General features: G+C 39.8%; 1 protein-coding gene across 43 annotated transcripts in view; it reads left to right on the plus strand.

Annotated features, from left to right (window-relative positions):
- Positions 1-27,912, plus strand: part of NR3C2 (nuclear receptor subfamily 3 group C member 2) — a 457,363-nt gene that overhangs the window by 55,088 nt on the left and 374,363 nt on the right. The window contains exons 3-4 of one of the 43 annotated variants that reach the window (XR_015144126.1): positions 19,955-20,141; positions 20,726-26,280. The exons of 38 other annotated variants lie outside the window; for them this stretch is intronic. Coding sequence is in view for 4 of the 5 variants with exons in the window: in XM_086346429.1 (XP_086202555.1) it covers positions 5,189-5,378 (190 nt within the window). In the remaining variant the exon portion in view is untranslated. Of the gene's footprint in view, positions 1-5,188; positions 10,040-10,300; positions 14,984-18,452; positions 19,073-19,954; positions 20,142-20,725; positions 26,281-27,912 lie in introns of those variants that run through there. 4 more of the 43 variants (XM_086346434.1, XM_086346440.1, XM_086346436.1 and 1 more) reach the window with 4 other exon arrangements.

The following is a 27,912-nucleotide window of genomic DNA, read 5'->3' on the forward strand; positions in this document are numbered from 1 at the left end:
GCTTTTGGTGAGAATTGGGTATCTCTCTGTCAGAGGCATATTGCATATCAGATTGTCATAAATGTGATTTGTTATTTCCATGTACTGAATTTTCTTTAAGCAAAATAAGTCTGGTCTGGGTTTGGATATTATATGAGCAGAAGACGGCTTCTAAACCATTACTATCTTATTAGAAATTAATCTTCAAGAATATAAAATATTTGGAACTTAACAGTCCACTGACTTTGTACACTGAAATAATTTGCTAAAAGATCCAATATATGAAGTTGGAACCATTTAGTTCCTCACATGCATTTTAGTTTCATAAGATTAGAGTTTCTGATGCTTTTATTTCTTGTTATTTTAAGGCAGCTAAATTTGATTATAATTTTTTCCTTCAGGTAACATTCTGAGAAGCAAATATTACAAATAAATTGTGAATGTAAATGAAAAACATTACACAGACTTCCATCATTATTGAAAATATGCCCCTAAGTATATTTCCTCCTTTTTAATTATTTTTTTATGCTTTGGTGTTATGTTTTTAAATCATTTTATCATTTTCCTTCCAAAAATTCATCAAGATCCATGTATATTAGTTCGAATTTGAATTTCTAGATGAGCCGCTAGATCATCAGTGTTAGAAAATGATTCCTTGAAATTAACAAGAGCATTACGATAGCATCATATTTATGCTGTGGCAAGAAATCTGAAATCTTTTCTGTTTGCTTTTTTGTGCTCATACATTTCCCTCCACTCCACAACACACATACACACCCTTGTACCAAACAAAAAAACGAAGACTCTGGGAACCTTGAGATAATCTTTGGCCATTAACAGAATTTTGACTGTTAAATATTAGTGTACACCATTTGATAAATGGGTTCTGATTCCTTTTTGTGAATTTAAGTTCCATATGTCATATTTAAATTTCATTCAGAAGACTTTAATTTTTAACAACTTTAAAAGTGTATGCTAAAGAAAAATGTTATCTAAGATAAATAATCAGTGAATCATTTGTGATTCACTGATTTATATAAATTTTTATAAACTTGTATTTTCCATTATTTTATGCAAGCATACCAGGTTTTTAAGCCTGAGCTATAAAATGAAGACAAATCAGACATGAATTTATACTTCACAAAATAATTGCAAGTCAAAAGCATCAGAGGCACAGATTTTAGGAATCAGATATATTGATTTTAAATTCTGATGCAGCCTGAGCAAAATATAAAACTGCTTTCACTCTTGTATGTCCATCCAAGAAATGAGGATGTTACTTATCGAAAAGAGAAGACAAATAAATATGTAAGTTTGTTGAGGAATGTGAAACTTTATACATTTAACAAATTATCACCAATGTCTTCTTGGTAAACAGTTCCCCTGGTATATGAGAAATAGAAAGTATATAAAAGAGTATGTAAAAATATTTCGATTCCGAAAAGACTTCAGAAAATATACCTTCATTGGAAACATAAACTAGTTATCAAAGGAAGGATGAAACATGCTTCTAACTTTTAGAATCCTGAGCTTCTGCTGGTATTTATTTTCCACACTGTATTATTCAGAGGGGATTCCCAGGAGGCATAGTGATGAAAAATACACCTGCTAATGCAGGAGACTCAAGAGATGTGGGTTTGATCCCTGGGTCAGGAAGATCCCTTGGAGAAGGAAATGGCAACCCACTCCAGCATCCTTGCCTGGAAAATTCCATGGACTGAGGAGCCTGGCAGGCTGCAGGCCACAGGGTCGCAAAGAGTCAGACACGACTGAGCATGCACACACCTGATCAAGCCTAGTACAAGGGTTATCTTATTTTCATGGCCTCATTTTTCCACCAGTACCTGGCTCGGTAAAAAAGAAAAAAAAAATGTGTTTCCTGAAGAGAGTAATTTGTAAAAATATTCTGAAATAAAATTGAGTAACATTATGTAGAGAGGGTAGGCATTGAAATCTGCTAGAAGTAGATATTTTCCTCCCAAGTCATGAGAAAATAGAACGTCTCCCTAAATTTCTATTTTTCCTTTAGGCCTGATCACCTTCCTTTCAACAGTTGACTACTTTCTAATGGAAGATTTCCTTCTAAAGCCAGGAGGGATTTAGCCTGTAATAATGATATTATTACCCAGTAAGTGGAAAGCAGACCGTAACAATGAATAAAAAATTAAGAGCTAGTGAAATAGAGAGACCTCTTCCTATTTCCTTTTCAGCATCCAGTATCTTATTTGGATCTAAAATAGTTATTTATTAAAACATGCAATTGAAGCTTTATGGTAGTATGAGAGAGGAAATGTAAGGATTTCATATTATACTCTTATTTTTTGTTTTTATTTCAATTTTGTGATTAAACTGAGTAATACCCATCTTTTCACTTAGATTCCTCAAATGATTAAAAACCTATTTTAAGTGCATTATTATCGAATACATTTTAAAAATATGTATATACGTTTATGAGCATATATATAGGTGTGGTTTGTTTAGTCACTAAGTCATGTCTGACTCTTTTGCAGTCCTGTGGACTAAAGCCAGGCTTCTCTGTCTATGGGATTTCCAAGGCAAGAATACTGGAGTGAGTAGTCATTCTCTTCACCAGGGGGTCTTCCCAACCCAGGGATCAAACCTACATCTCCTGCATTGACAGTGAGATGTTTTACCACTCAGCCACCAGGGAATCTCTCTCCCCCTCCCTCCCTCCCTCCCTCCCTCCCTCTCTCCCTCTCTCTCTCTCTCTCTCTCTCTCTCTATATATATATATATATATATATACACACACACACACATACATACATATATATATATATATAATAATGCAGAATTATATACAGTAGAAACTTCCTTATTGCTCCATACTAACAACAACAAAAAATACCCTCAAAATCAAAAGAGCCCCTATTTGGTATTATATCCTTTTGGAGATTTGTTGGTCCATTTAACAGTTCCTTATTTTTCTGCAACTACCATTTTTCATTCAACAGTAAATTTTGGACTTTTTTCCATATCAGGAAAGCCTCATAAATTTCTTTCCCATTGTTTTTACATCTCAGTCTTAAGGCATTTATTTCTTCATAAAGTAAATATTTATTGACTACCTATTGTTTGCCTGGTACTATGGACATAGGAATGAAGATGTAGCTCCCTGGCCTCAAAACAGACTTACATAGTGAATTTTTGTGTCTGTACATGTAAATAGCATAAATATCGAAATAACTTTCTAACTGCCAGTTTAACAACCCTTAGACGTCCAGTGAGTCTAGAGCTGCTGTATTAGTCTCTGAGGTGTTTTCTTCCCAGATACTTCATGTGAAATTTATGTCTATCACAAAACCTGAAAGCTAGTGAATACAGCTTATTAATTGGAATATAGCAAATAATACCCTGGTGAGATAGTTCATGTTCATAAATCATCTGTATAATACAGATTACTGAGGATGTTTTCCATATCAGATCGTTTTGTTATTATGAGCTTCGCCTTGATTAGCTCCTCCACTTTCTCCTATCTCAAGTTATTCCTGGCTCAGAATAATTCAGTTCAAGTTCAATTCAGTCACTCAGTTGTGTCCGACTCTTTGCGACCCCATGGACTTCAGCACACCAGGCCTCCCAGTCCATCACCAACTCCCAGGATTTACTCAAACTCACGTCCATTGAGTCGGTGATGCCATCCAACCATCTCATCCTCTGTTGTCCCCTTCTCCTCCCACCTTCAATCTTTCCCATCATCAGAGTCTTTTCCAATGAGTCAACTCTTCACATGAGGTGGCCAAAGTACTAGAGTTTCAGCTTTAGCATCATTCCTTCCAAAGAACACCCAGGACTGATTTCCTTCAGGATGGACTGGTTGGATCTCCTGGCAGTCCAAGGGACCCTCAAGAGTCTTCTCCAACACCACAGTTCAAAAGCATCAATTCTTGGGTGCTAAGTTTTATTTACAGTCCAACTCTCACATCCATATATATGACTACTGGAAAAATCATAGCTTTGACTAGACAGACCTTTGTTGGCAAAGTAATGTCTCTGCTTTTTAATATGCTGTCTAGGTTTGTCATAGCTTTTCTTCCAAGGAGTAAGCATCTTTTAATTTCATGACTGCAGTTAGCATCTGCAGTGATTTTGGAGTCCCAAAGTATAGTCTCTCACTGTTCCATTGCTTCTCCATCTGTTTGCCATGAAGTGATGGGACCAGATGACATGATCTCAGTTTTCTGAATGTTGAGTTTTAAGCCAGCTTTTTCACTCTGCTCTTTCACTTTCATCAAGAGGCTCTTTAGTTCTTCTTCACTTTCTGCCATAAGGGTGGTGTCATCTGCATTTCTGAGGTTATTGATATTTCTCCCGGCAGTCTTGATTCCACCTTGTGCTTCAGCCAGCCCAGTTTCTCATGATGTACTCTGCATATAAGTTAATTATGCAGGGTGACAATTATACAGCCTTAACGTACTCCTTTCCCGATTTGGAACCAATTTGTTGTTCCATGTCCAGTTCTAACTGTTGCTTCCTGACCTGCACACAGATTTCTCAAGAGGCAGGTCAGGTGGTCTGGTATTCCCATCTCTTTCAGAATTTTCCAGTTTATTGTGATCCACACAAAGGCTTTGACATAGTCAATAAAGCAGAAGTAAATGTTATTCTGGAACTCTCAGAATAATTACTGAAACACAATTTAGTCTGGCTGTTTATTGTGAAGAATTCAAAGCCCAGAAGGTAATTGCACCTGTCTACTGTTCACGAAACTTATGTCTATACATGTAACAATGACTGCTGCCCTGGTCTCAGATTAAACACCCGAAAGAGCCTGACACCTGTGCCCCATTCTGGATACTTCCACACTTGAAAAATGCAATCTTACGGATTTAAATGTAAGTGAATAATAATATGGTAAGTGATGGCATGGCATTCAGTGGAATGTCATGGTGCCATTTTAACAGTCATGAAGCTCACACAAGTGTGGTGAATGTTCACTGTGAATCACACGGAAGTACCTTATATGTCTTCTCAGTAAAAGAAGTCATACCAGGACATGTACACAAAGGCCAAGGGGAAGAGAAGGTGGGCTGTTTTAAGGGACTGAAAGTGGTTCTGAATGGAAGACGGAAACATTGAGTTTGAGCTGCACAGTGTGGCAAGTATGACCCTGCAGAGATAAGCAGGAGTTGGTTGGTAATGAGTCTTGTCTGTGCCATCCTAAACATGCATTTGTTTTTCTTCCTAGAAGGTTCTCCCCTGTCTTCTCCTATGACTGCTTCAGACTGTGGCTCAGCAGGCCCCTTCATAAAGGGGCTCCCCAGACACACCCTGAACTCATCACCCTCATCCAAACACACACATACACACATTCAAAATCTCCCTCCCTCCCTCCTGCCAGGGTGGGTATGTCTTTCTTCGCTTATCATACTTGGTAATCATCGAGAATCTCTTAACTACTTATCTCCCTGCTGCTGCTGCTAAGTCGCTTCAGTCGTGTCCGACTCTGTGCGACCCCAAACATGACAGCCCACCAAGCTCCGCCATCCCTGGGATTCTCCAGGCAAGAACACTGGAGCGGGTTGCTATTTCCTTCTCCAATGCATGAAAGTGAAAAGTGAAAGTGAAGTGGCTCAGTTGTGTCCAACTCTTCACGACCCCATGGACTGCAGCCCACCAGGCTCCTCCGTCCATGGGATTTTTGAGGCAAGAGTACTGGAGTGGGGTGCCATTGCCTTCTCCGGCTTATCTCCCTGATAGAATATAAACCCCATGAGAGCAGAGATTATCTCCATTTATAGATCGATGGCTGTTCCATATGGAGCATTTGGTAAATATTTCTGAATGAATGAATCAGAAGTACCAAGTCTCTCCGCAGACCATTCCTTATTTGCTGTGAGTCTCTCATGTAAAGATTTGGAGTATACTTATACTTTAGGTTCTGGTCTCAGATGACATGATGTCAAAGCTTACATCATGTGACTGCCAGTGTGACAGTATGTCTTGGTAGCCTCTGTGAGATTGGGGCTCTGTGTATCCATAGCCCTGATGTCAGCTGACAGGCCCAGGCCATGTGGTTCTTCGGTGGCACGGCCAGGATGAGAACCCAGGGCACTCTGGCTCCAGGACTGTCCACATTTTCACTGCACAGTCCTGCCTTGAAAGGGATGGTGATGAAAGCACATGACTCCCCAGGGTTGGGAGTGAGCCCCCTGACCGTGGGGGATACAGGGCCCAGCCCGGTGCTCAGAACAGCCCGTCAAGGACTGAGGGGGGAGGGAGGCTGGTCCGCTCTGGCGTTTCCTACCGTGGCTTCCAGGAGGTTTGTTCTGTGAAAAGCAGGGCTTTGTAACATGGTATATAATCCATGATATAAAATAAGGAAGTAGCTGTTCAAACTGTAAACCTAAACAGGGTTCATGTGGGAAATTTTTATATTGGAACTTCCAGAGGACATTTGTAAATGACAGTTTATATTTAATATGTAAAAAACTTTGAATCTCTCAAAAAGAAACTCTTAAATGTCTAAGATCTAAGAAGAAAATATTCATCACCTTCTCTAAGTTGAGTTGTCCTTTATATGGCGACATGAGGCTTGGAGAAAATCACTTCCTTTGTGTAATGCATTTATGTTGTAAGGAAAAGTTTAAAAAGTTAATGAAAAGATTAAAAATTGCTTCAAAATTATTCAGAGTTTACTAGAGTATATTAAGTTTTCAGCTAATCAAGAACAAGTTTTATTTCATGGAATGAGCTCAGATGAGCTATTGTGTACTTTCTAAATGAATTAAAAAATATCTTGTAGTGCCTACAGTGTTTTCTAAGGAGGTAATTTTATGCGAACCTGTTTCCAGGGACTTAGACTTTTTTGTCCCTGTATTATCATTTAGGTTGAAAAATATCAAATTCATGGTATGAAAATTGTGCTTATTCTTTATAGTTTAATGAAACTTTCTACCAACTTACTCAGTTAACTATGGAAGGAAAATGATCTCTTTACTTTTTGTGCAATTAAATTCAAATAAGGTTTCAATTATTTTTCTCAAGCCTTTGTTAGTTAGAGGTGCTTAGTTATACGACGTTGAGGGTAATTTAAATGTATACAGAATGGCTGGATATAAATTTTTCTCAAATTGCCTTGAACTCTTAATGGATAAAATGAAGAAACTCTGCCCCAGGGAAAGCATAACCATTTCAAGTTATATTACTCATAAGTACTAACATACAAATTTAGTCTCTGTTTATATATGTAATTTATTTTATGTGCTGCTTTATATTTATATGATGTATCGTGAAATATTGCATATGATATGTTCAGTACAACTTTGGCGTTGGGATTGTTCCAGGGAGCTGAGAGTTTGCTTAAAATTCAACACTGTTTTGTTTTAGACATTTGGAAAAGAAGTCTGTCTAAAATAAATTGCCCGTTTTCCTGTCTTCTTAAATAGATTGCACTGAGCAAAAACCTTTCCTTGATGAATGATCAAACGATGGTTTATTTTGAGCTCCTTGGGAGCTTAGTTGCTGTCGCAGGGGTAGTAAGATGCCTTATCCTCATGTCTGCTGGACCTGTTCGTGTGTGTAGGTCCCTGAGGGTAAGATTAGCCTTGTGACGGACAGACACTAAGCATGGCACACGGTCAGTGCTTTTAGTTGAATTAATGAAACTAATGCCTAAATACAGTGTCCTTCGTACCAACTGATACATTTAGGGTACTCTGCCATGAAATAAATGACCTTGGGCTGCTCTCGCTGCTTCCTGTTTGGGGGCTATAATCTTGTCTAACTCATTCTAGATACCTTTTCCTTTTGGTATGAGTCTGGAAAATTTAACTGAGTATCCCTCAGTTGCTGTGAGAATAAATACGCTGTAAGTAGGTGTCCGTCACTCTGCATGAGTGCTTTTAGCACATGAATTTGCAGTCATCAGTTTTCATCACGGAGGTCTGCTTTTCTTAACTTTTCTACCATTTGCTTCCATCCTTTTCTTTCTTTTAATTGATTTAATTGCTCATCATTAGAGAAATGCAAATCAAAACTACAGTGCAGTATCACCTCACACCAATCAGAGTGGCCATCATAAAAAAAAAAAAAAATCTACAAACAGTAAATGCTGGAGAGGGTGTGGAGAAAAGGGAACCCTCTTGCATTGTTGGTGTGAAGGTAAGTTGGTACAGCCTCTATAGACAGCAGTATGGAGATTCCTTAAAAACTAGGAATAAAACTACTGTATGACCCAATAATCCTATTACTGAGCATATATGCTGAGGAAGCCGTAATTGAAAAAGACACATGTACCCCAGGGTCCTTTTCTTTGGAGAAATGGATCTGTGAGGGTTGGAATACAGTCATATCCTTTGTATACCCTTGGGGCCAAGTTATCATCCCAGGGCTCCGTGTTGCCGTGCTCCCCACTTTGATGGGAACTTTAAACGGATGCCAAGTTTCTAAGACGGGAAGTGAGGACTCGCCTGGGTGGCTTATCTCATTGCTGCCCCCTTTTCCGCCTGGTACTCCTCATGTGGAAGAGGAATGCCCATCTTGGAAGATTTAATGGTGTATCCCAAACCACTAGCCACAAGAATAAAATTTATTTGCAGTCTTACATTTTACCTTAAAAAGTTGATGCCAATTTAGAATCTATGCATAGTATATTCATATTTGTTTAATGTAAAGCACTATTTTAAATAAATAGTAAAAAAAACCTTTACATCTACATACACATGTGTACATTTAAGTGTGTGTTTTTTTAAGTATTACATGCCCACTCTGCCCTAGCACGTGTGTACACTCATGTGCGCGCGCGCGCACACACACACACACGCACACACACACACACAGAGTCACAGAGGTTATCTACCACGCTGAAAACTTTGAAGATGAGAGGTTTATTTTCAGCCCACCAAATCCGAGTTCTTTTTCCCTTACATTCTGCTTGCAAACTGAACAATTCCTTATTTAGCTCCTCTTTTCTTTCCCCGGTGCCTTATCAACTACAGAAACCAAACTGTGTTTTCAGCATTCTTTCTAGAGATCTTCTTGACCAGATCAACCAGTTCATTAGGTGGGTTTTTATCTTCCACATTATCGCAGGCAAAAATGTCATCGGTTGTTTTGCCACAACAGGCCACTGTTTTTCCAACCTTTAATTACCTCTTTATTAGTTCCCCGGCTTCTGTCTACCACCCAGTCTGAAAACTGACTCCACATGTTTCCAGTGTAGATCATACATTTTTCCTATCCCCTTTTATTATGGCAGCACTCTGTTCTCAGTACAGCTTCTGTATCAGTTTTTGATTTTTGCTGATTCAGCCTCCCCAAGGTGGCATGGCTAAAGCAGTAGCTACTTGCTCATGATTCTGCCTTTTGGGTGGGCTTGGCTGGGCGGTTTTCTCATCATAGCTGGACCCATTCAGGAGGCTGTGGTCATCTGATGCCTTGCCTGGCTGGGGCTGGATAGCTTCAGATGACCACACCCATGTGGTGGTGGCGGGGGGCCCTTGGTGCTGGGTGCTGAGCAAGCTTCTCCCCAGGGGGTCTCTCATTCACTGTCTCCTGTCCCAGGCGTCCTTACCTGGCAACAGGAGCGTTCAAAGCAGGGAGAGGGGAAGGTTGCAAGGCTCCTTGAGGCCCCGGATCTGGAACACACACAGTATCACTTTGCTGTGTTCTAGTGGTGAAAATAAGTCACAGAGCCAGCCAGACTCAAGGGGTGGCGAATAGACCACTGTCACTTAATGGAAAGAGCTGCAAAGTACTGTGGCCATGTTTTTCCAGCCTCCTCCCCTCCACACACTGCCATGACAGCCCTTCAGAGCGCTCTAGCTGAGAAACAAAACTTAATACTGTAGATCTTCTGAACCTGAGATCAGACTGCCAGGGCCTCAGTGTGATCATTAGCATGTATCAGCAGTTAAAATTCAAGAGATTTTTCCATTCAACTGAATTTTTAAAATTTTTTAAAAATATTTTTATTGGAGTATCATTGCTTTACAATGTTGTATTAGTTTCTGCTGTATAGCAAAGTGCACTAATCAGCTGTAAGTATACATACATCTCCTTCCTACTGAGTCTCACTCCCACCTCTTTCCCCATCCCACCACTCTAGGTCATCACAGAGCACTGAGCCGAGCTCCCTGTTCCACACAGCATTCCCACTAGCTCTCTGTTTCACACATGGTAGTGTATATGTCACTGCTAATCTCTCAATTCGTCCCCACACCCCTCAACCACCCTGAGTCCACCTGTCCATTCTCTCTGTCTGTGTCTCTATTCCTGCCAGGGCTTCCATTTTGCTGAAGAGAAAATAGAATTCCATTGTATTATTCAACCAAAATCTTGCATTCTGTCTTCTCTTTAGTAAAACGGAAGCCCTGATTCTACCAGGCTTGCATCTAGACATTCCCAGGGAGCCGGAGCTCAGTAGGTGGTATCTTGCACTTTGTCGCCATCCCCACCACTGACCCTTCTGGTTGATGTGACCCACGCAGTGGTTAAGACATCTGAACCTGTGGCAGCTCATCATCAACCAGGGCTTCGACAGAACCACCTGTGCAGCTTTTAAAACTTCAGATTCCAGGGCACCACCTAGCAGAATTGATGTTTTTGAACTGTAGTGCTGGAGAAGACTCTTGAGAGTCCCTTGGACTGCAAAGAGATCCAACCAGTCCATCCTAAAGATCAGTCCTCGGTGTTCATTGGAAGGACCGGCGTTGAAGCTGAAATTCCAATACTTTGGCCACCTGATGTGAAGAGCTGACTCATTAGAAAAGACACTGATGCTGGGAAAGATTGAGGTCAGGAGGAGAAGGGGACAACAGAGGATGAGATGGTTGGATGGCATCACCGACTCGATGGACATGAGTTTGGGTGAACTCCGGGAGTTGGTGATGGACAGGGAGGCCTGGCGTGCTGCGGGTCATGGGGTCACAAAGAGTCAGACACGACTGAGCGACTGAACTGAACCTAACACCCTCTGATTAGATGTGCTGGGAAGCAGAGCCTAGATATATGTGTGTTCACCCAGCTTCACTAGGGATCCGAATATCCCCCCATCATTACCACTGTCAAGATACGGTTCCCACCTATTTGAATCATATTCAATGAGAAATGACCGTACTTCACATTTACTTACTTCTCTACTTGGCCACCTCATGCGAAGAGTTGACTCATTGGAAAAGACCCTGATGCTGGGAAGGATTGGGGGCAGGAGGAGAAGGGGACGACAGAGGATGAGATGGCTGGATGGCACCACTGACTCGATGGGCATGAGTTTGAGTGAACTCCGGGAGTTGATGGACAGGGAAGCCTGGCGTGCTGCGGTTCATGGGGTTGCAAAGAGTCAGATGTGGCTGAGTGACTGAACTGAACTACTAAAAAAAAATGTCATGTGCTTTCACATTTATTTCATTTTTCCTCATAATTCCTCTGATGAACATAAGATAGGGAAATTAATTTGTGAATTGCTGGCAAATTTAATTTTGTCTCCCTTCTCCATATTAAAAAAAAAGTCAGCATTTATTGCAGCTTCAGGGCTATTCCATTTGTAGGAAGTTCAAATAAACAATAAATTTCAGTAGTGATCTTTCTATTAATATTAGCACCTGAATCTCTACCTGTTGAGAAATATCTTTATAAACTCAGACCAAGAGAATGAGCTTATGGTTACCTGGGAGTGAAGGGATAATTAGGGAGTTTGGGATTGACATGTACACACTGCTATATTTAAAATATTATAACCGGCAAGTACCTACTGTTAAAAAGAGGGGACAAGAGAATGATACAGATGAGAACAAGATGGGAGAGAGTTGCAGATATTAAACAGATGCTGATTACCTATAGCAGATGCTGTGGTGATAGTACCACTCACCTTGAAATGAAGGTAAAGCCTTAAATTATGTTAAAGGGATGAGCAGGCATGCAGACTTTATCTTATCTCTTCTCTGTGTCTCTGAGGCAGCTTCTTCTATAGCATTTAATTTTCATAAATTACTTTTCATCTACCATAATAAAATTTTACAGTGTTTTGGATGTGGTCAGTGCTTATTTGAGATTCTTTCAAAAGAACCATTTTTTTTTTCTTTTCATTTTTTAAACAGTATGAAACACTTCATGAATTTGCATGGTATCCTTGTGCGGGGTCCATCTTCTTTTCCCTGCAAAGAGAACCAGGCTTTTTAAGGTCGGCTTTCGTTTTCCTTGAGCTGCCTTCTCATTTTGTCAGCCCTGTCCTCTCTGTGTCATACGTACCCATGGAGTCATCAGCAAGTGCTGGGCTAAATTCTAGGGACAGTGGCCAGATACGCTGCAAGAACAAGGGGAGCAGGAAGTTAGAGTGTGTTGTAAATACCCTAAGAGAGAGTCAACAGGAAAAACACAATTTACATCTCGCTGATAGCAAACATTTCAGAAACACATTAGTTCCCTAGAACTCGGCACAATCTGAACCTTCAAAGGGGGTAAGCATAGAACTTTGTTTCCTGCTTCACATTTTAAGGTGTTTATAGAAAATCAGAGTCGATAATATGACCTGAAAAGACTTATAAATTGTTTTCCTTAAAATTTCTACCAAAGTGCATCTCTTCTGATTGAAGTTTCTCTGTTAATATTTGGTGAACGATTCTAATTTGCCCTGTCCAGATCTTTGGAGCTGTGTGCATTCAGTATATTTGGCTAACTAGATCCTTTTGGAGCTTAGGAATATTGCTTCAAATTTCAGGTTTGGTACGCTGCTTAACCCAAGCACCTAATATTATAATCAGCTCTGCACTTAGAAAACTATTCACTGTTGTGAGACGTGCGAATTTCTTTTACTTCCCTAAAAGTTTTCTACCATTTTATTAATGATGATTTATTATTTAAAAAATTCTCAAATAGCTTGAAGACGCGTGACCTTTTATTTAAGTACTGGACATAATGCTTATTAGTATGTGGTTGGTCAGCATCCTGTTAAATGGGGATCAGGGCCATGAAATAGTCTCATCTCTTTGGGGAGAAGTCTCCATTTTACTTACACCCACTGAATGTTTACTGACACCAACTAACTGGTGGATGGACAAATTTAAATAAAATATTATTAAGGCCAAAGACAATATTTTATAAATTATACAACACGCTATTAAGATTTTTTTCTAAAATTAAGAAAACCTTGATTTTTTTTTCCTTACAGACTATTATAGCTCACTTTACATATGTAACTCCCCAACTGTGAATCAAAAGTAAGGAGGAGGACAGGAAAACCATTTGTGTTAGCTATTTCAGGTATTGTTACATGGCGTGGTTTTGTGAGATAGATTTTGTGAGCCTTGGGATCTAATGAGAGGCCCAGGCCCTGTTTGGTTTATAAATACGTGTGGGATATTGTTTAGGTCTTCAGAAATAAAAGCAGAGAATGGTTTCCTTATGTTATCAATTCCTCTATGGGAAAGCTTATTAAAATGTAGAAAATATAATAGTATATAATTTAGCAACATAATATACAATGTGGGTTGAGAGACAATTACAGTGTTTTATTTGCCTATATTTTCCATTTTAACTGAATGCATTTTAGCAACAATTGGTTTCTGGCTGTAACATTACTTTAGCTGTTTCATAAAGCTTTATAGCAAATTACAGTGTGTACCAGATAAAATAAATTCCTGACTTCACTCTTAAAAGTACTATTACGAGCAGGCATAGTCTTTTACTTTTCTAAGCAAGCATGTCTTTGCTAACAGGTTTTTTGTGCTGTCAACATCTTAGTTTAAGATTGTTGTTTCTAACAATATTTTAGTGGTTTCCTCTGTGTTTGAGCTTTCATTTTATGTGACAAATGAGGCATCTTCCTGCTTGTTTCATAGTAAGCCGATGTAAACAATTCTAAAATCTGGGGTCACACAGCACCAGGTGAACAGCACCTGCTTGAATGGGGCCTTGTGTTTCCCACACACTGGGCCTGCAGTGCTCTGTCTCCCAATACAATCCTACCCTGCCCTCTTTTCAGGTGAGACTGGCCCTGCTCTTCGATCCTTCTAAATACCCTTCCTGCCTCTCTCCTAAAACCTTTGAATCCTTCCTGTAGCCTGGCACTTCTCACCTACCCTCAGATGCCACTGGGTCGTGTTTTCACCTGAGAATATTGCAATTTCATCCCAAGATTTTTTTCCATACTGAAGAAACTAGAAATACACTCACGAAATTGTCCTTCCAATTTGTCAACATTTTGCATATTTACTGCAGTTTCTTTTTTTTTTTTTAAAGGAATGTATAATTGAAAGATGCCTAATCACATTTCCTTTCCTTTTTCTCAGATGTTACCACTCAGCTGGTGTTTCCCCTTTCTAGTACAGAGTTCATGCCTTTAGCACAGCCCTGTATCCACAAGGACTTGCCAGGTGGCTCAGTGGTAAAGGATCCACCTGCCAATGCAGGAGACGTGGGTTTGGTCCCTGGGTCATGAAGATCCCCTGGAGAAGGGAATGGCAACCCACTCCAGTATTCTTGCCTGGGACATTATATGGCTAGAGGAGCCTGGCGGGCAGGCTACAGTCAACGGGGTCCCAAAAGAGTCAGATATGGCTTAGCAACTAAAGAAGAACAACATGTATACACAATGTGAACTGTTGCATTACATATTCATAACCTGGCATATGTAAAAGATACTGATTTTTAAAACGGAGCCATTACATTACAGATGAACTTTTAAAGACCTTTTAAAAGAGCAATTTTAGATTGACAGAAAAGTTAAAAGGAAGGTGCAATGCTTTCCCACACATCCTGCTCCTCTTCACACGCGTAGTCTTCGTGTTACCAGCGTCCCCCACCGAGTAGCCCTACACGGACACCTTTATTACCCACAGTTGGTAGTTTCCATTAGGGTTCACTCTTGTTGTTATGTGCTCTGTGAATCTGGACAGATGTATAATGATGTGTTGGGGCCATCATGGTATCATACAGAGTATTTTAATTGCCCTAAAAACCCTCTTTGTTCCACCCGTATCAGCCCGCCCCCAGCAACCACTGATCTTTTTCCTGTTTCCATTGTCTTGCCTTTCCCAGAATGTCATAGTTGGAATCGTATATGTTGCCTTTTCAGACAGGCTTCTTTCGCTTAGTTATACGCATTCCTGAGGTCCCTATACGTCTTTTCATGGGTTGATAGCTCCTTTCTTTTTCAGTTGAGTTCAGTTGCTCAGTCATGTCCGACTCTTTGCGACCCCGTTTCTTTTTAGTGCTGGGTAATATTCTTTTGCCTGGATGTACCACTGTTTATTCATTCACCTACTGAAGGACGTATTGATTGCTTTCAAGTTTTAGCGATTATGAGTAAAGATACGATAAATGTTCTTGTGAAAGGTTTTCTGTGGGCATGAATTTTCATTTGGGTCAGTACTAAAGGCTGTGATTACTGAATCATAGGCTTAGAGTAGTTTAGTTTTGTAAGAAATGGCTTAACTCTTCTCCCAGACTTGAGGTGCCTTTTGATTTACCATCAGCAGTGAGTGAGAGTTCCTGTCGTCCCACTTTCTTGCCAGCATTTGATGTTGTCAGTGTTCTAAATTTTTGCGTTTCTGATAGTTCTGTAGTTTATCTCTTTGTTTTAATTTGCATTTTCCTGATGTCATATCATGTTCAGGTGAAAAAACTTTAATATGATTATATTGCTTAGCACTTAAATTTCTTGTGTGTGTGCTCATTCTCTCAGCTGTGTTCAACTCTTTGCAACCCTATAGACTGCAACCTGCTAGGCTCCTCTGTCCATGAGTTTTTACTGGCAAGAATACTGGAGTGGGTTGCCATGCCCTCCCCCAGGGCATCTTCCCGACCTAGGGTTTGCACCCACATCTCCTGTGTAGCCTGTGTTGGCAAGCAGATTCTTTACCACCGCACCACCTGGGAAGGCCTTAAATTTCTTAATTCATTTAAAATATGAAAAGTAGTTTGTGAACATAAGTTTTTAGCCTCAGCTGTACCCTTTATTCTTTAAATATTTTTGTTCTTCAAGTTCTGTTATAGTTGGTAACCAATAGTATGTCTTCTGTATATTTAAATGAAATAATATACAACTAAGACCTGATTATTCATATTATATTTATATAATGTAATCACTATAAAATGCACAAAGGATGCAAGATATTTATCTGTCAGTCCAAAGAATGTACTTTTTTGTGCAGTCGAGATTTTAAAATTCTTATCTATATAGATTGTCTTATTAAAAGTTAAACTGACACTCTATCTAAATGAAGGATTTTTCCTGTAATTGGGAAGAGAGGAAAGCCTCATGTTTTACAAAAGTAAGCCTCAAGAGATAAATGGGGAAAGAAAAATGCAAAGGGCAAGAAGATTTCTAAAACTGTGAAAAAGTGTATTTTTAAAATACAGGTACATTTACAAAATTAATGTCCTGAAAATGGTGCCTTTACAGTGGAAACACCCATTTTTGAATCCTGCAGCTGAGGCACTGTAGCTGTTCCTTGTAGAATCACAGCAAAGCCCCTGCCACATTTCTTTTCAAGTATAGGTGAGCCAGGTTCTCTCTGCAGTGAGTTCTTTTTCACTGGGGGCTCCACTCTTTCTGTAGGATCTGGCCAGGCCCCTCAGTGCATTTAATTGCAAGTTGGGTGGCTTCAGAGACCTGGGGGTGTGGCTAAGAGAGGCTTTCCTGGTGTCTTAGGAAGAGCCACATGTGATGCTTTGGTAGATGAAAGTGGAACTATTAGATAAAAGCTAGATCTCAACATTGAACGTTGAATCAGTTGAGATATAACATATGTCTTTAAAGTTATTGACCTGTAACATACCTTAGTTATGATCTTAGCCAAGCAAAGCTTCCTCTGTAAGCCAGGGTACTGTAGAGTGCCTGCCAAGGCAATGCCTATGAGTCCATATGTCCCTTTCCAACCTGCTTGCCAGAGATATAAGCCACCCAAGTCCTCTGCCTGAGGATAGCCAGGCTTCAAGAGAGTCAGAGAAACTCCGCTTTCTCCTTTGAGTTTCCTACAAGCCCTGTGACTGCAGCTGTCCCTCCTGGTCCTTCCCCTTAAAATATTTAGGCAAGACAGCAACTAAATGAAGGGCTTCCCAGGTGGCACTAGTGGTAAAGAACGTGCTTGCCATTGCAGGAGACGTAAGAGATGCGAGTTCCATTCCTGGGTCAGCAAGATCCCTGGAGGAGGGCATGGCAACCCACTCCAGTATTCTTGCCTGGAGAATCCCATGGACAGAGGAGCCTAGTGGGCTGCAATTCATAGGGTCGCAAAGAGTCAAACATGACTGAAGTGACTTGGCACAGCACACATGTGACTAAATGATATGCATTGTTAAATAATAGGATTACTTATTTCCAGATAAATGAATGTTTAATATTTTCCTACTTACAGCTAGGCATTTTGTCACTTTCTATATGGTTTTATACATTGAAATAGGGGCTGACACTTGATATGTTTTTATGTGAAGTCATGATGTGATACAAGTACACTTTCTGAGGAGTAAAATTGGTATAATTTATACCTGTGGCGGATTCATGTTGATATATGGCAAAACCAATACAATATTGTAAAGTTAAAAAATAAAATAAAAAATAAATAAAAATAAATAAATAAAATTTAGAAGTGACTGTCTAAGGCTGAAGTAGCCTTGCAGGACCTTATCATTTTACCCTAATGTATTGGGCTTTTATTTACTTGCCTAATATTCTGAGAAGTAAACTACTGTAGCATATAAGTTATTTTCCGAAGCCATCTTCTCCTTTCAGCTTATTAGAATTTGCAAGTGAGACAAGAATTAAAATGCGTCTGGCAGATGCAGAGGTGGTAGCAGCTGAGAATTTTGGGGAGGTCTCAAGAAGGAATCTGGACGCGGAAAATGGTTTATTAAATATGCAGTGCAGGGAGCAGGATGTTCAGGGGTATGTTCATATTCTGATTGTGTTTCTGGCTACACAGTATTTGATAAGATGGGGGTAACTGGCTGCTTGGATGTTCTTTGCACCATTGATAATACATTGCTTGCTTTAAATTTGAGAATTTAGACATTGAGAAATTGGCTGTTTAGAATAAAAACACATCCTTTTGAGCAAACAGCATCCCCAGTTCATATAGGGGATGTTGTGTCCCTGTAAAAAATTCTTAGAGATTACCATAAGTTACTGACCCAGTTTACCTTGACTTTTATCAGGATACAGCCATATTTAGCACTTTATGCATTCAGATGACTGTATTATTATTATTATTAACAGTGGGACACATTGAGAACTCTTCATGTTATTTCCAGTAAGTTAGATAGCACTCAGTGAGTGGTTGGTCTACATTCGATCATAAAAAATTTTTTGAACTATATAATTGAAAATACACAATTGTGATTGTTTTTCTTGTTCATGGTAACATCTATTCATCTGTGTGTAACTGAAAACTCGAGCCGCAGTGGCTTAATCAAACAGAGGTCTTTTTCTTTGATTTAGAGAAAGGCAGCCCAGGGTAGGTTAGATGACCCTACATTGTCATCAGATCTGAGGATCTTTCTGACTTTCTTTTCAGCCCTCCTTTCGGTCATCCAGCTTTCACCCTCATGCTTGTTGCCTCACGGTGACAAAGTGGCTGCCACACCTCCAGGGTCCTCCTAGAAATGAAGAAGTTGAAAGGAAAGGTGCAAAAGACGGAAGCCAGTCAAATCTCCTCCCTTTTAAAGAACTTTCTTGTGAGCTCTCACTGGCAGCTTAAAGCAGCTCATTGGCCAGAGCTAGGTCTCTGCCATCTGTAGCTGAACCAAAGGTTGGGATGTGTCATTTCTTATCTAGAAGTTGCTGCTCTGAATGTAACAGAGGTTGTGTCTCTAAAGAAAAAGAGTAGACTAGACAGGCGGGTGGAAGAACTGCCCCCCACCACTTGTGTGCAGCAGTATCACGGCAGAGAGGTCAAGACAAAACCCCGGAAAACGGCATGTAAGAGGGAACTACGTTTTTTTAATCTTTCCTTTAGAAACAGGATAAAGCTCTAAAGAACACTAGAATAGAAGAAATTAACATTCTGTAGTCTTTTCTTTTGAAATTGACCCCAGGAAGTTCTTGAATTCCAGCAATCTGTGGTGTGATAGCAATGCTTGTGCTCTTGTGTGGTCATGTCCAACTCTTGGTGACCCCCTGGACTGTAGCCCAGCAGGCCCCTCTGTCCATGGGATCCTCCATGCAGGAATACTGCAGTGGGTTGCCATTTCCTCCTCCAGGAGAATCTTCCTGCTCCAGGAGAATCTTCCTGGACGAGGAGTCGAACCCATGTCTCTTGCCTCTCCTGGGTTGGCAGTTGGATGTTTTACCACTATGCCACCTGGGAAGCCCCCAATAAAAATGCTACAGACCCAGATTAGGGGAACATGGGGTCTGACCCTTTGAATGCCCGTGTCTGACTTAGATCTGCTCAGGAAGCTACTCCATTCTTAGCATAAGGGCTTCCTCCCTTTGGCCTCTAAAATGAGGGAGCGGAACGAATCGCTGTGATCCCTCCAAGGTTAAAGATGCTTTGACTGTCTCAGTCTGTTGCTGATACCTTACTCAGTTTGACTCCAAATCCCCTCACATGAGGCGGATTATATAGTCCTGGTGGCCATTTTTAGGAAACATTACCATCAGGTTACTTGTTAAGGCCTTTGATTGTGTGAAAAGGAAAGCCAAAGTGTGCTGTTGGTCCAGACTGTCACCCCTTTGAGACTCCTCTGGGGCTCAGACCTGGGTCCACACCAGGGAGTGGCCCTGTGTGTTTCAGTGTTAAGACTTGAATTTTCCTACTTAGATGCTCACGTTCAGAGCCATGGAGAGAGAGATGGGAAGTCCTCTATGTCACGTGAATGAGGGGACCTAATTCGCATGCATTCATCAGACTGGTATCAAGAGTGCAGACACCAGAGCAGAACCCCGGCCCCCCCACGCCACCGTGCCCTGTACCTCCATACCTCTGTCTGCTTCTCCAGCAGAGAACACCTTTGGCTCACCTGTGTATCAGAAATAGGCAGATGATTAAACTGGTGATAATGGCTCTGTCTTTAGGGGCAAAATGTGCCAGAAGCAACTCAAGGAGACAATGGCATTATCACTGATGGGCAGCCACATGGAAGCTTCTGGAAAGTGCCTAGCAATGCTTCAGTTAGCCTTTGAGGCTGCAGAGGGCCCTGGACCCTGAGAACAGCATGGGCACATGGAGAAGGCAAATGGGCTGGGAGCATGCGCAGCCAAGGTACAGAAGGAGGGACCCTGGGGCAAAGTCTGGTCAAGAGGTTTGTGTTATTTTCAATGATGACGTGACACATCTGTCTCTTCTCCTTTTCTCTCCTTTCTTTCCCCCCTCTTTTTCCATGTGTTTATTTCAGGCTTTAATTTAGTATCTTATTCTGAACAAGTAGATCTTTGTGTTCTGTTGAAAATCATAGAAATTTTGGTCTCTTAAGGCATTTGCCTTTGAATAAGGGGGGAAAAAACAGGATTTCAGATAGAAATCTGAGCAACCTGAGGTTTCTATATGGAATGTAAGCAGAGTTGCGATGAATAATTAAACAAGTTATAGCTAATAAAATATACAGCACATTGCTTCAAACTAAAACATTCTAACTCTGCCTTGGGATGAATGCTTTTCATTATTTTTTAATTGTTGCCAGGGTTTGACCTTGAAGGTCTTTGCTGGCAGATAATTTGTTATGGTAAGAATGAGATCACTAAGCGTTTTAGCACAAGCCGCATGATGCATCGGGATTCTTCCTATTATATAACGCTGATGTGATAAGTCTGTTTTCCTCAGGATTTGTTCTTTCATTTCCGTGGTAGCTTCTTTCTTGGGCCCCTGTCCTTGGCCATCTGCATTGCTGAACTAGAGGAGGATCTTCGTTCCTCCACGGCAGCCAAGTCATATCGGTGCTTAGAGGCCTGCTGGCTACCCTGATGGACCTGGGAACAACCGGAGGCATGACCCTCCATTTTGATAAAACAGTCACAGGAAGATCTAGGATCTCCTTTCTACCCTCAGCATCCTGTTGTCCTGGGAGATCATTCTTCCAGGAATAGAGTTGTACAGACTTTTGCCCTGATGACTGCTGCTCACTATTGGGCCTGCCTTTGCAGTTGCTATAGGACCTATGATTGCAAAGAGCTTACCAATATGCCTAGTTGCCAGTATTTTCAGAAATGTCTTTGTAAAGAAGCGATTCAGTGTGATTAAATGTTTTATTATTAAATTAATTCACAGTTCTCCATTTATATGACATCTTATGAAGCCATTTATATGACATCTTAGGAGGAACAGGTAATAGTTGACTGTAGAATTGATTTACGCATAGCAAAAATCTGTAGTTTTTACCAAATAGAATAAGATGAACCTGTTGTATGCAGTTTGGGGAATTACCTTTAGCAGATAGTTTCTTATTTGTTTAGAATGTGTACTGAGTTGTATAGGCTTGAGGAGTAAGTTCAAACCACGTGGGGTTGGAGGACAGAATATTAATAGGTTTTATGTAAGGTATTTGAATAAAAAAGCTCAATTGATGGGGTCATATGTTATGTCTTTTTGTCAGTAACATTTAGGAAAAAATAAATTTGAACTAAATTTCTCATGATACTGTGAAAAAATTTAGCTTCAATTATTACAGGTAAAAAAGTTTGTTTTTATATTGTTAATATTTTGGGTAATAGAAAACATGTATTATTTATCATGTGTGATCATCTGAATTCTATTTTGAATATGTTGAACAGTAGATGCCAATTGTAGTCTACATAAAATTTATTTTGTTTCCTTCCCAGAAATTGCCAGTGAATTGTGGTTCTTAAAAGACAAAAAAAAAAAAAAAAACCCTATCATTTTACTAAGTGTGTAGTTCCTTATTGCTGTCATTCAGCTTTAAAAGGTGCTTATTTATAGACCCTGTGAAGTCGAACTGTGTCCTTGGATTATGGCGTTAAAGTCGTAAACTTAGACCCTTTGAGCTGGTGATGTTCGTTTACATTTTGGTATGGCAAATCCTTAGTCAAACAGCTGTTGTTTAACATTTATAAAACTTCAAAAAATTGCGGCAGAGCTGTCATGTTTAATTTCAGACACACACAAAATATAGAAAACCCATAATTGTTAACCAAAGACTCAAGCATGAAATCATCCTAAAAGAAACAAAGATCTACTAGATTTCTCTGCTGCTGTATGCTGGAGCATAACAAAATTATAGCTACACTGTCTTGATTTACATGAAGGTAAAGTACCTCTTAATACAGATTTATCTCCACCCCGATCGCCTAAGGCTTGGTTTGCTCAGCTCAGAAAGGAGAATGCTAAGAAAATCGTTGAAAAGGGCTACTTTAGTTCATATTAATGTAGCCACTTTTTATACAGTATTCTGAAATATGCAGCGTGATAGTTCATGCTGTTCTCCATGTTATCATGCATTAAAGTAATCAAGTTGTGAATATTTTAACTCTTGGCACAGATTAATTTTGAGAATATTCTGTTTGCTTATTATCTCATTTATAGACCTTCTTATTTACACTTTGGGTAAATTGTCTTTATCTTGTGGTGACAAGCTAGATTTGAAAATATTGCCTCTGGGGAAATGGAGACTTTACCATTTACTTTTTTTTTTAAGGATGTGGATTGGGAGCAGGTCTTTTTCGTTGGGAGAGAAGAGGTCATACTGTTTCACAGCTTTATGTGTAGTCCTACTTTAGTTACGAGATCCTAACTGTCTCCTTATTTTAATATTGGAGTGACTTTCAATTTTAATATTGGACTGTTTTTTCCAAAACAGATCTCTTGATTTGCAGTAAGAAGTTAGTAACCTATAAATAAATGATGTTTTAAAAATTTTACTAATTACTGCCATTCATAGCATATTTTTATAATTTTTCAAAAGATGGATAATTTTTATAAAGTATTTTATAAAAGAAATTAGGTTATAATTTATAATATTAAAACCAGACTAGCATATTTGTTGTATAATATGTTAATTACGGACACTAATTTATGTGCTATAAAATACATATGATTGCATCTATATAACATGTATGTTATACTTTAATACATTCCTCACTAATTGAGTTGCTTCAGACTGAGATTGAGTAACTTTGGAGTTGGACAGATTGTTTTTTCCCCAGATTTGTCTTTTGATCTTGGCTTGAGTACTGGTTAGTTTTATGAGTTTGGACAATTTCACTTCTAAGGCTGTTTTTTCTCTGCAGTGGATAAAACAGTAGGGTCTTTTGTGAAGGTTAAAAATATAGGTGTACCTCTTTTTATTGCTCACTTTTATTGTGTTTTTTACAAATTAAAGGTTTGTGACACCCTTGCATTGTGGAAGTCTTTCAGCACCATTTTTCCGACAGCGTTTCCTCACTTCATTGTCTCTGGGTCACATTTTAGTAATTCTCACATTTCAGACTTTTTCATCATTGTATTTGTTACGGTGATCTGTGGTCAACGATCTTAGTTATCACTAGTAACTAAGGGTTACTACCACACATACATGAGATGGTGAACTTAATGTTGTATGTGTTCTGACTGCTCCACAGACCAGCCACTTCCCTATCTCTCAAATCCTCAGGCCTGTTTCCCGAGATACAATAGTATTGAAATCAGGCCAGTTAATAATTGTGCAGCGGCCTGTCATTGTTCAAGTGAAAGGAAGAGTCACATCTCTCGCTTTAAATCAAAAGCTGCAAATAAAGAAACTTAGTGAAGAAGGCATGTTAAAAGCCAAGGCAAGCCAAAAGTTAGGCCTCTTGTGCCCAACAGCCAAGTGGTGAATGCAAAGTTCTTGAAGGAATTTAAAGATGCTCCTCCAGTGAACACATGCAGTAAGTGAAACAGCCCTATGGCTGATATGTAGAAAGTTCTAATGGTTTGGCTGGAAGAGCAGACGAGCCACAATATTCCCTGAAACCAAAGCCTAGTTCAGATCAAAGGCCTTCTCTTCCATTTTCTGAAAGCTGAGAGAGGTGAGGAAGTGCAGAGGAAAAGTTTGAAGCCCAGCAGAGTTGGTTGGTGAAGTTTCAGGAAAGAAGGAAGGCACTTCTCTAATATAAAAGTGCAAGGGGAAGCAACAGGTGCTGATGTAGAAGCTGCAGCAAGTTATCTGGAAGATCTAAGCAAGATAAGTAATGAAAGTAGTTACACTAGGCATCAGATTTTGGGGAGATGAAACAGCCTTCTTTTGGGAGAAGATGCCATCTAGAACTTTCATAGCTAGAGAGGAGAAGTCAGTGCCTGGCTTTAAAGCCTAAGTGTATATTGACTCTTGTTAGGAGCTAATGCAGCTGGTGACTTTAGTTGAAACCAGTGTTCACCGACCATTCTAAAAATCCTATAGCCCTTACGAATTATGCTAAATCTACTCTGCTTTTGCTCTATAAATAGAACAACAAAGTCTGAATGAGGGCACATCTGTTTGCAGCATGGTTTACTGAGTATTTTAATCCCACTCTTGAGACCTAATGCTGGGAGAAAAAGATTTCTTTCACAATATAACTGCTCACTGACAATGTACCTGGTCACCCAAGAACTCTGATGAAGGTGAGATGTAGGGAAAGATTAATGTTTTCACATCTGCTAACACATTTAGAAAAGGCAGAGGAACCAGAGATCAAATTGCCAACATCCGTTGGATCATTGAAAAAGCAAGAGAGTTCCAGAAAACATCTACTTCTGCTTTATTGACTATGCCAAAGCCTTTGACTGTGTGGACCACAACAAACTGTGGAAAATTCTGAAAGAGATAGGAATACCAGACCACCTGACCTGCCTCCTGAAGAATCTGTATGCAGGTCAGGAAGCAACAGTTATAACTGGACATGGAACAACAGACTTGGTTCCAATTTGGGAAAGGAGTCCGTCAAGGCTGTATATTGTCACCCTGCTTATTTAACTTATATGCAGAATAAATCATGAGAAACACCGGGCTGGATGAAGCACAAACTGGAATCTAGATTGCTGGGAGAAATGTCAGTAACCTCAGATATGCAGATGACACCACCCTTAGAGCAGAAAGCAAAGAACTAAAGAGCCTGTTGACGAAAGTGAAAGAGGAGAGTGAAAAAGTTGGCTTAAAGCTCAACATTCAGAAAACTGAGATCATGTCATCTCATCCCATCACTTCATGGCAAATAGATGGAGAAACAGTGAAAACAGTAAGAGACTTTATCTTTTTGGGCTCCAAAATCACTGCAGATAGTGATTGCAGCCATGAAATTAAAACACGCCTTCTCCTTGGAAGAAAAGTTATGACCAACCTACATAGCATATTCAAAAGCAGAGACATTACTTTGCCAACAAAGATCTGTCTAGTCAAAGCTTTGGTTTTTCCAGTAGTCATGTATGGATGTGAGAGTTGGACTGTGAAGAAAGCTGAGCGCCGAAGAATTGATGCTTTTGATGTGTGGTGTTGGAGAAGACTCTTGAGAGTCCCTTGGACCGCAGGGAGATCCATCCTAAAGGAAATCAGTCCTGAATATCCAGTGGAAGGACTGATGCTGAAACTGAAACTCCAATACTTTGGCCACCTAATTTGAAGAACTGACTCATTTGAAAAGACCCTGATGCTGGGAAAGATTGAAGGAAGGAGGAGAAGGGGACGACGGAGGATGAGATGGTAGGATGGCATCAGCGACTCAATGGACATGAGTTTGAGTAAGCTCCAGGAGTCGGTGATGGACGGGGAGGTCTGGTGAGCTGCAGTCCATAGGGTAGCAAAGAGTCTGACACGACTGAGTGACTGAACTAAACACATTTTTGTTCTGCAGCCCATGGATCAAGGAGCAGTTTTGTTGCCATAGATAATGATTCCTTCATGGATCTGGGCAAAGTCAGTTTTGAAAACCTTCTGGAAACAATTCACCATTCTAGATGCCATTAAGAATGTTTGTGATTTGTGTGAAGAGTTCAGAATATCAACATTAACAGGAGTTGGGAAAAAGTTCATTCTGAATCCTCATGGATGACTTTGAGAGGTTCAAGACTTTGGTGAAGGAAGAAACTGCCGATGTTGTAGAAATAGCAGGAGAAATAGAAGTAGAGCCTGAAGAGTTGACTGAATTCTCATGATAAAACTTTAATGGATGAGGAATTGCCTCATTCATGAGAAAAGAAAATGGTTTCTTGAGATGAAAGTCTATTCTTGGTGAAGATGCTGTGATGATTGTTGAAATGAGAACACTGAATTTAGAATATTACACAAACTTAGTTGATAAAACAGTGGTAGGGTTTGAAAGGATTGATTTCATTTCTTAACTGAAATATAGCAGACGTACTATGTTGGCTTGATTCCAATTTTGAAAGAAGTTCTACTGTGAATAAATGCTATCAAACTACATTGCGTGCTACCAAGAAATTGTTCATGAAAGGAAAAGTCAATTTGAGGCAGCAGACTTAATTGTGATATTATTTTAAGAAATTGTCACAGCCACCCCAACCTTGAGCAGCCGCAACACCGGTCAATCAGCAGCCATAGACATTGAGGCAAAATCTGCCACTAACAAAAAGATTCTGGCTCTCTGATAGCTCAGATGTTGGTTAGCATTTTTTAGTAGTAAAATATTTAAAAATTAAGAAATGTACATATTTTTAGACAAAATGCTATTGCACACTTAAAAACTATAGTGTAAACATAACTTTTATGTGCCCTGGGACACCCAGAAATTCGTATGACTCACTTATTGGGTTATCTGAACTGAACCCGCAGTATCTCCAAGGTGCAACTGTAACAGTGGAGATGTGGAGCAACTGTTATATGGTAAGTTTTTGGCTAATATTAAATATTGATTAAATATATGTTCCATCTTGCTATCATTATCCTTGCATGCATGCAAGTCACTCAGTTATGTCTGATTCTTTGCAACCCCATGGACTTGTACCCCACCAGGCTCCTCTTGTCCATGGGATTTTCCAGGCAAGAATACTGGAATGGGTTGCCATTTCCTCCTCCAGGGAATTTTCCCAGCCCAGGGATGGAACCCACATCTCCTGTGTCTCCTGCATTGTAGGTGGATTCTTTAATCGCTGACCATCAGGGAAGCCCCATTTTTATCCTTAGGGTCCACTTAGGAAGAGGTGAAAAAAATGTTGAATAAATGAATGAATACATAATAGCGAATTCATTCAGAGGTCCTGGGAAAGGACCTTTTCCAGGTCCTTTGTGCAGCTACCCTTGTGCCCTCTAATTTGGAGGCTGTTCTTTGTCCTGCTTCCAGCTTCATAAATGTTTATGGGAAAAGGGGTGTGTCCTACATAGTCGAACAAATGAGAACTGTAGGCGTCATCCTTGGTTCTTCAAAACCCAGCTCCTCTTACCTACCTGTGAATGTAATTGCCCCAACTGGTATTTGGTATAGCTAACTGTTCAGTGGAGGAAATAGTTACACCAACAGCTTTATGTAAACTTTATGGAGTTTGTATTGGATGCAGTTAGATGGCAATGGTGTAGAAAAAGAAGACTGGAGAAAAGAAAATTCCAGACAGGGAAACTTACATGAACCGATATATTAAGGCTAGAAACACAAGGTATATTAGGGGGATTTAGTGGTTAGACCTGAACACCTGAAACATACACACGGAATACTAACAACATTCACTGAATGGGTGTGGTACTTCCACTGGGAAAAGCTATGGCAGCATTTGCTGAATGATCAAGTGAGCATTCCCTGAATGAGTTGAATATCATAGCTTGAATGAGTTACTTGTGACTGTCAGCGGTACTTTGAGCTTTCAACTTCTCCTTTTAGATTTTGAAAAATCACAACATTTTGATTTTAGTTTCAATGTTTTAAACATCAGTCTCCATCCTAGCTTTTATTGTACAGAGGTCTTAAATGTCATGAGTGTGGCCAGTAATGTATGGTGTCATATGGGGAAGTATGCCTTCTAGTACTTAAAATTCATACTGGGTGTTTCTGCATATAGTTTACATTAATGTTTTATTTTGGTCTAGCACATAGGTCACAGAAGTGATTTCAAAGCAATTTTAAAACTGTTGCCAAGTAAT

Source organism: Bos grunniens, chromosome 17 (genome assembly GCF_055505025.1).
Source record: "Bos grunniens cultivar Pamir isolate PY7600 chromosome 17, Bosgru_T2T1.0, whole genome shotgun sequence".
NCBI lineage: Eukaryota > Metazoa > Chordata > Mammalia > Artiodactyla > Bovidae > Bos > Bos grunniens.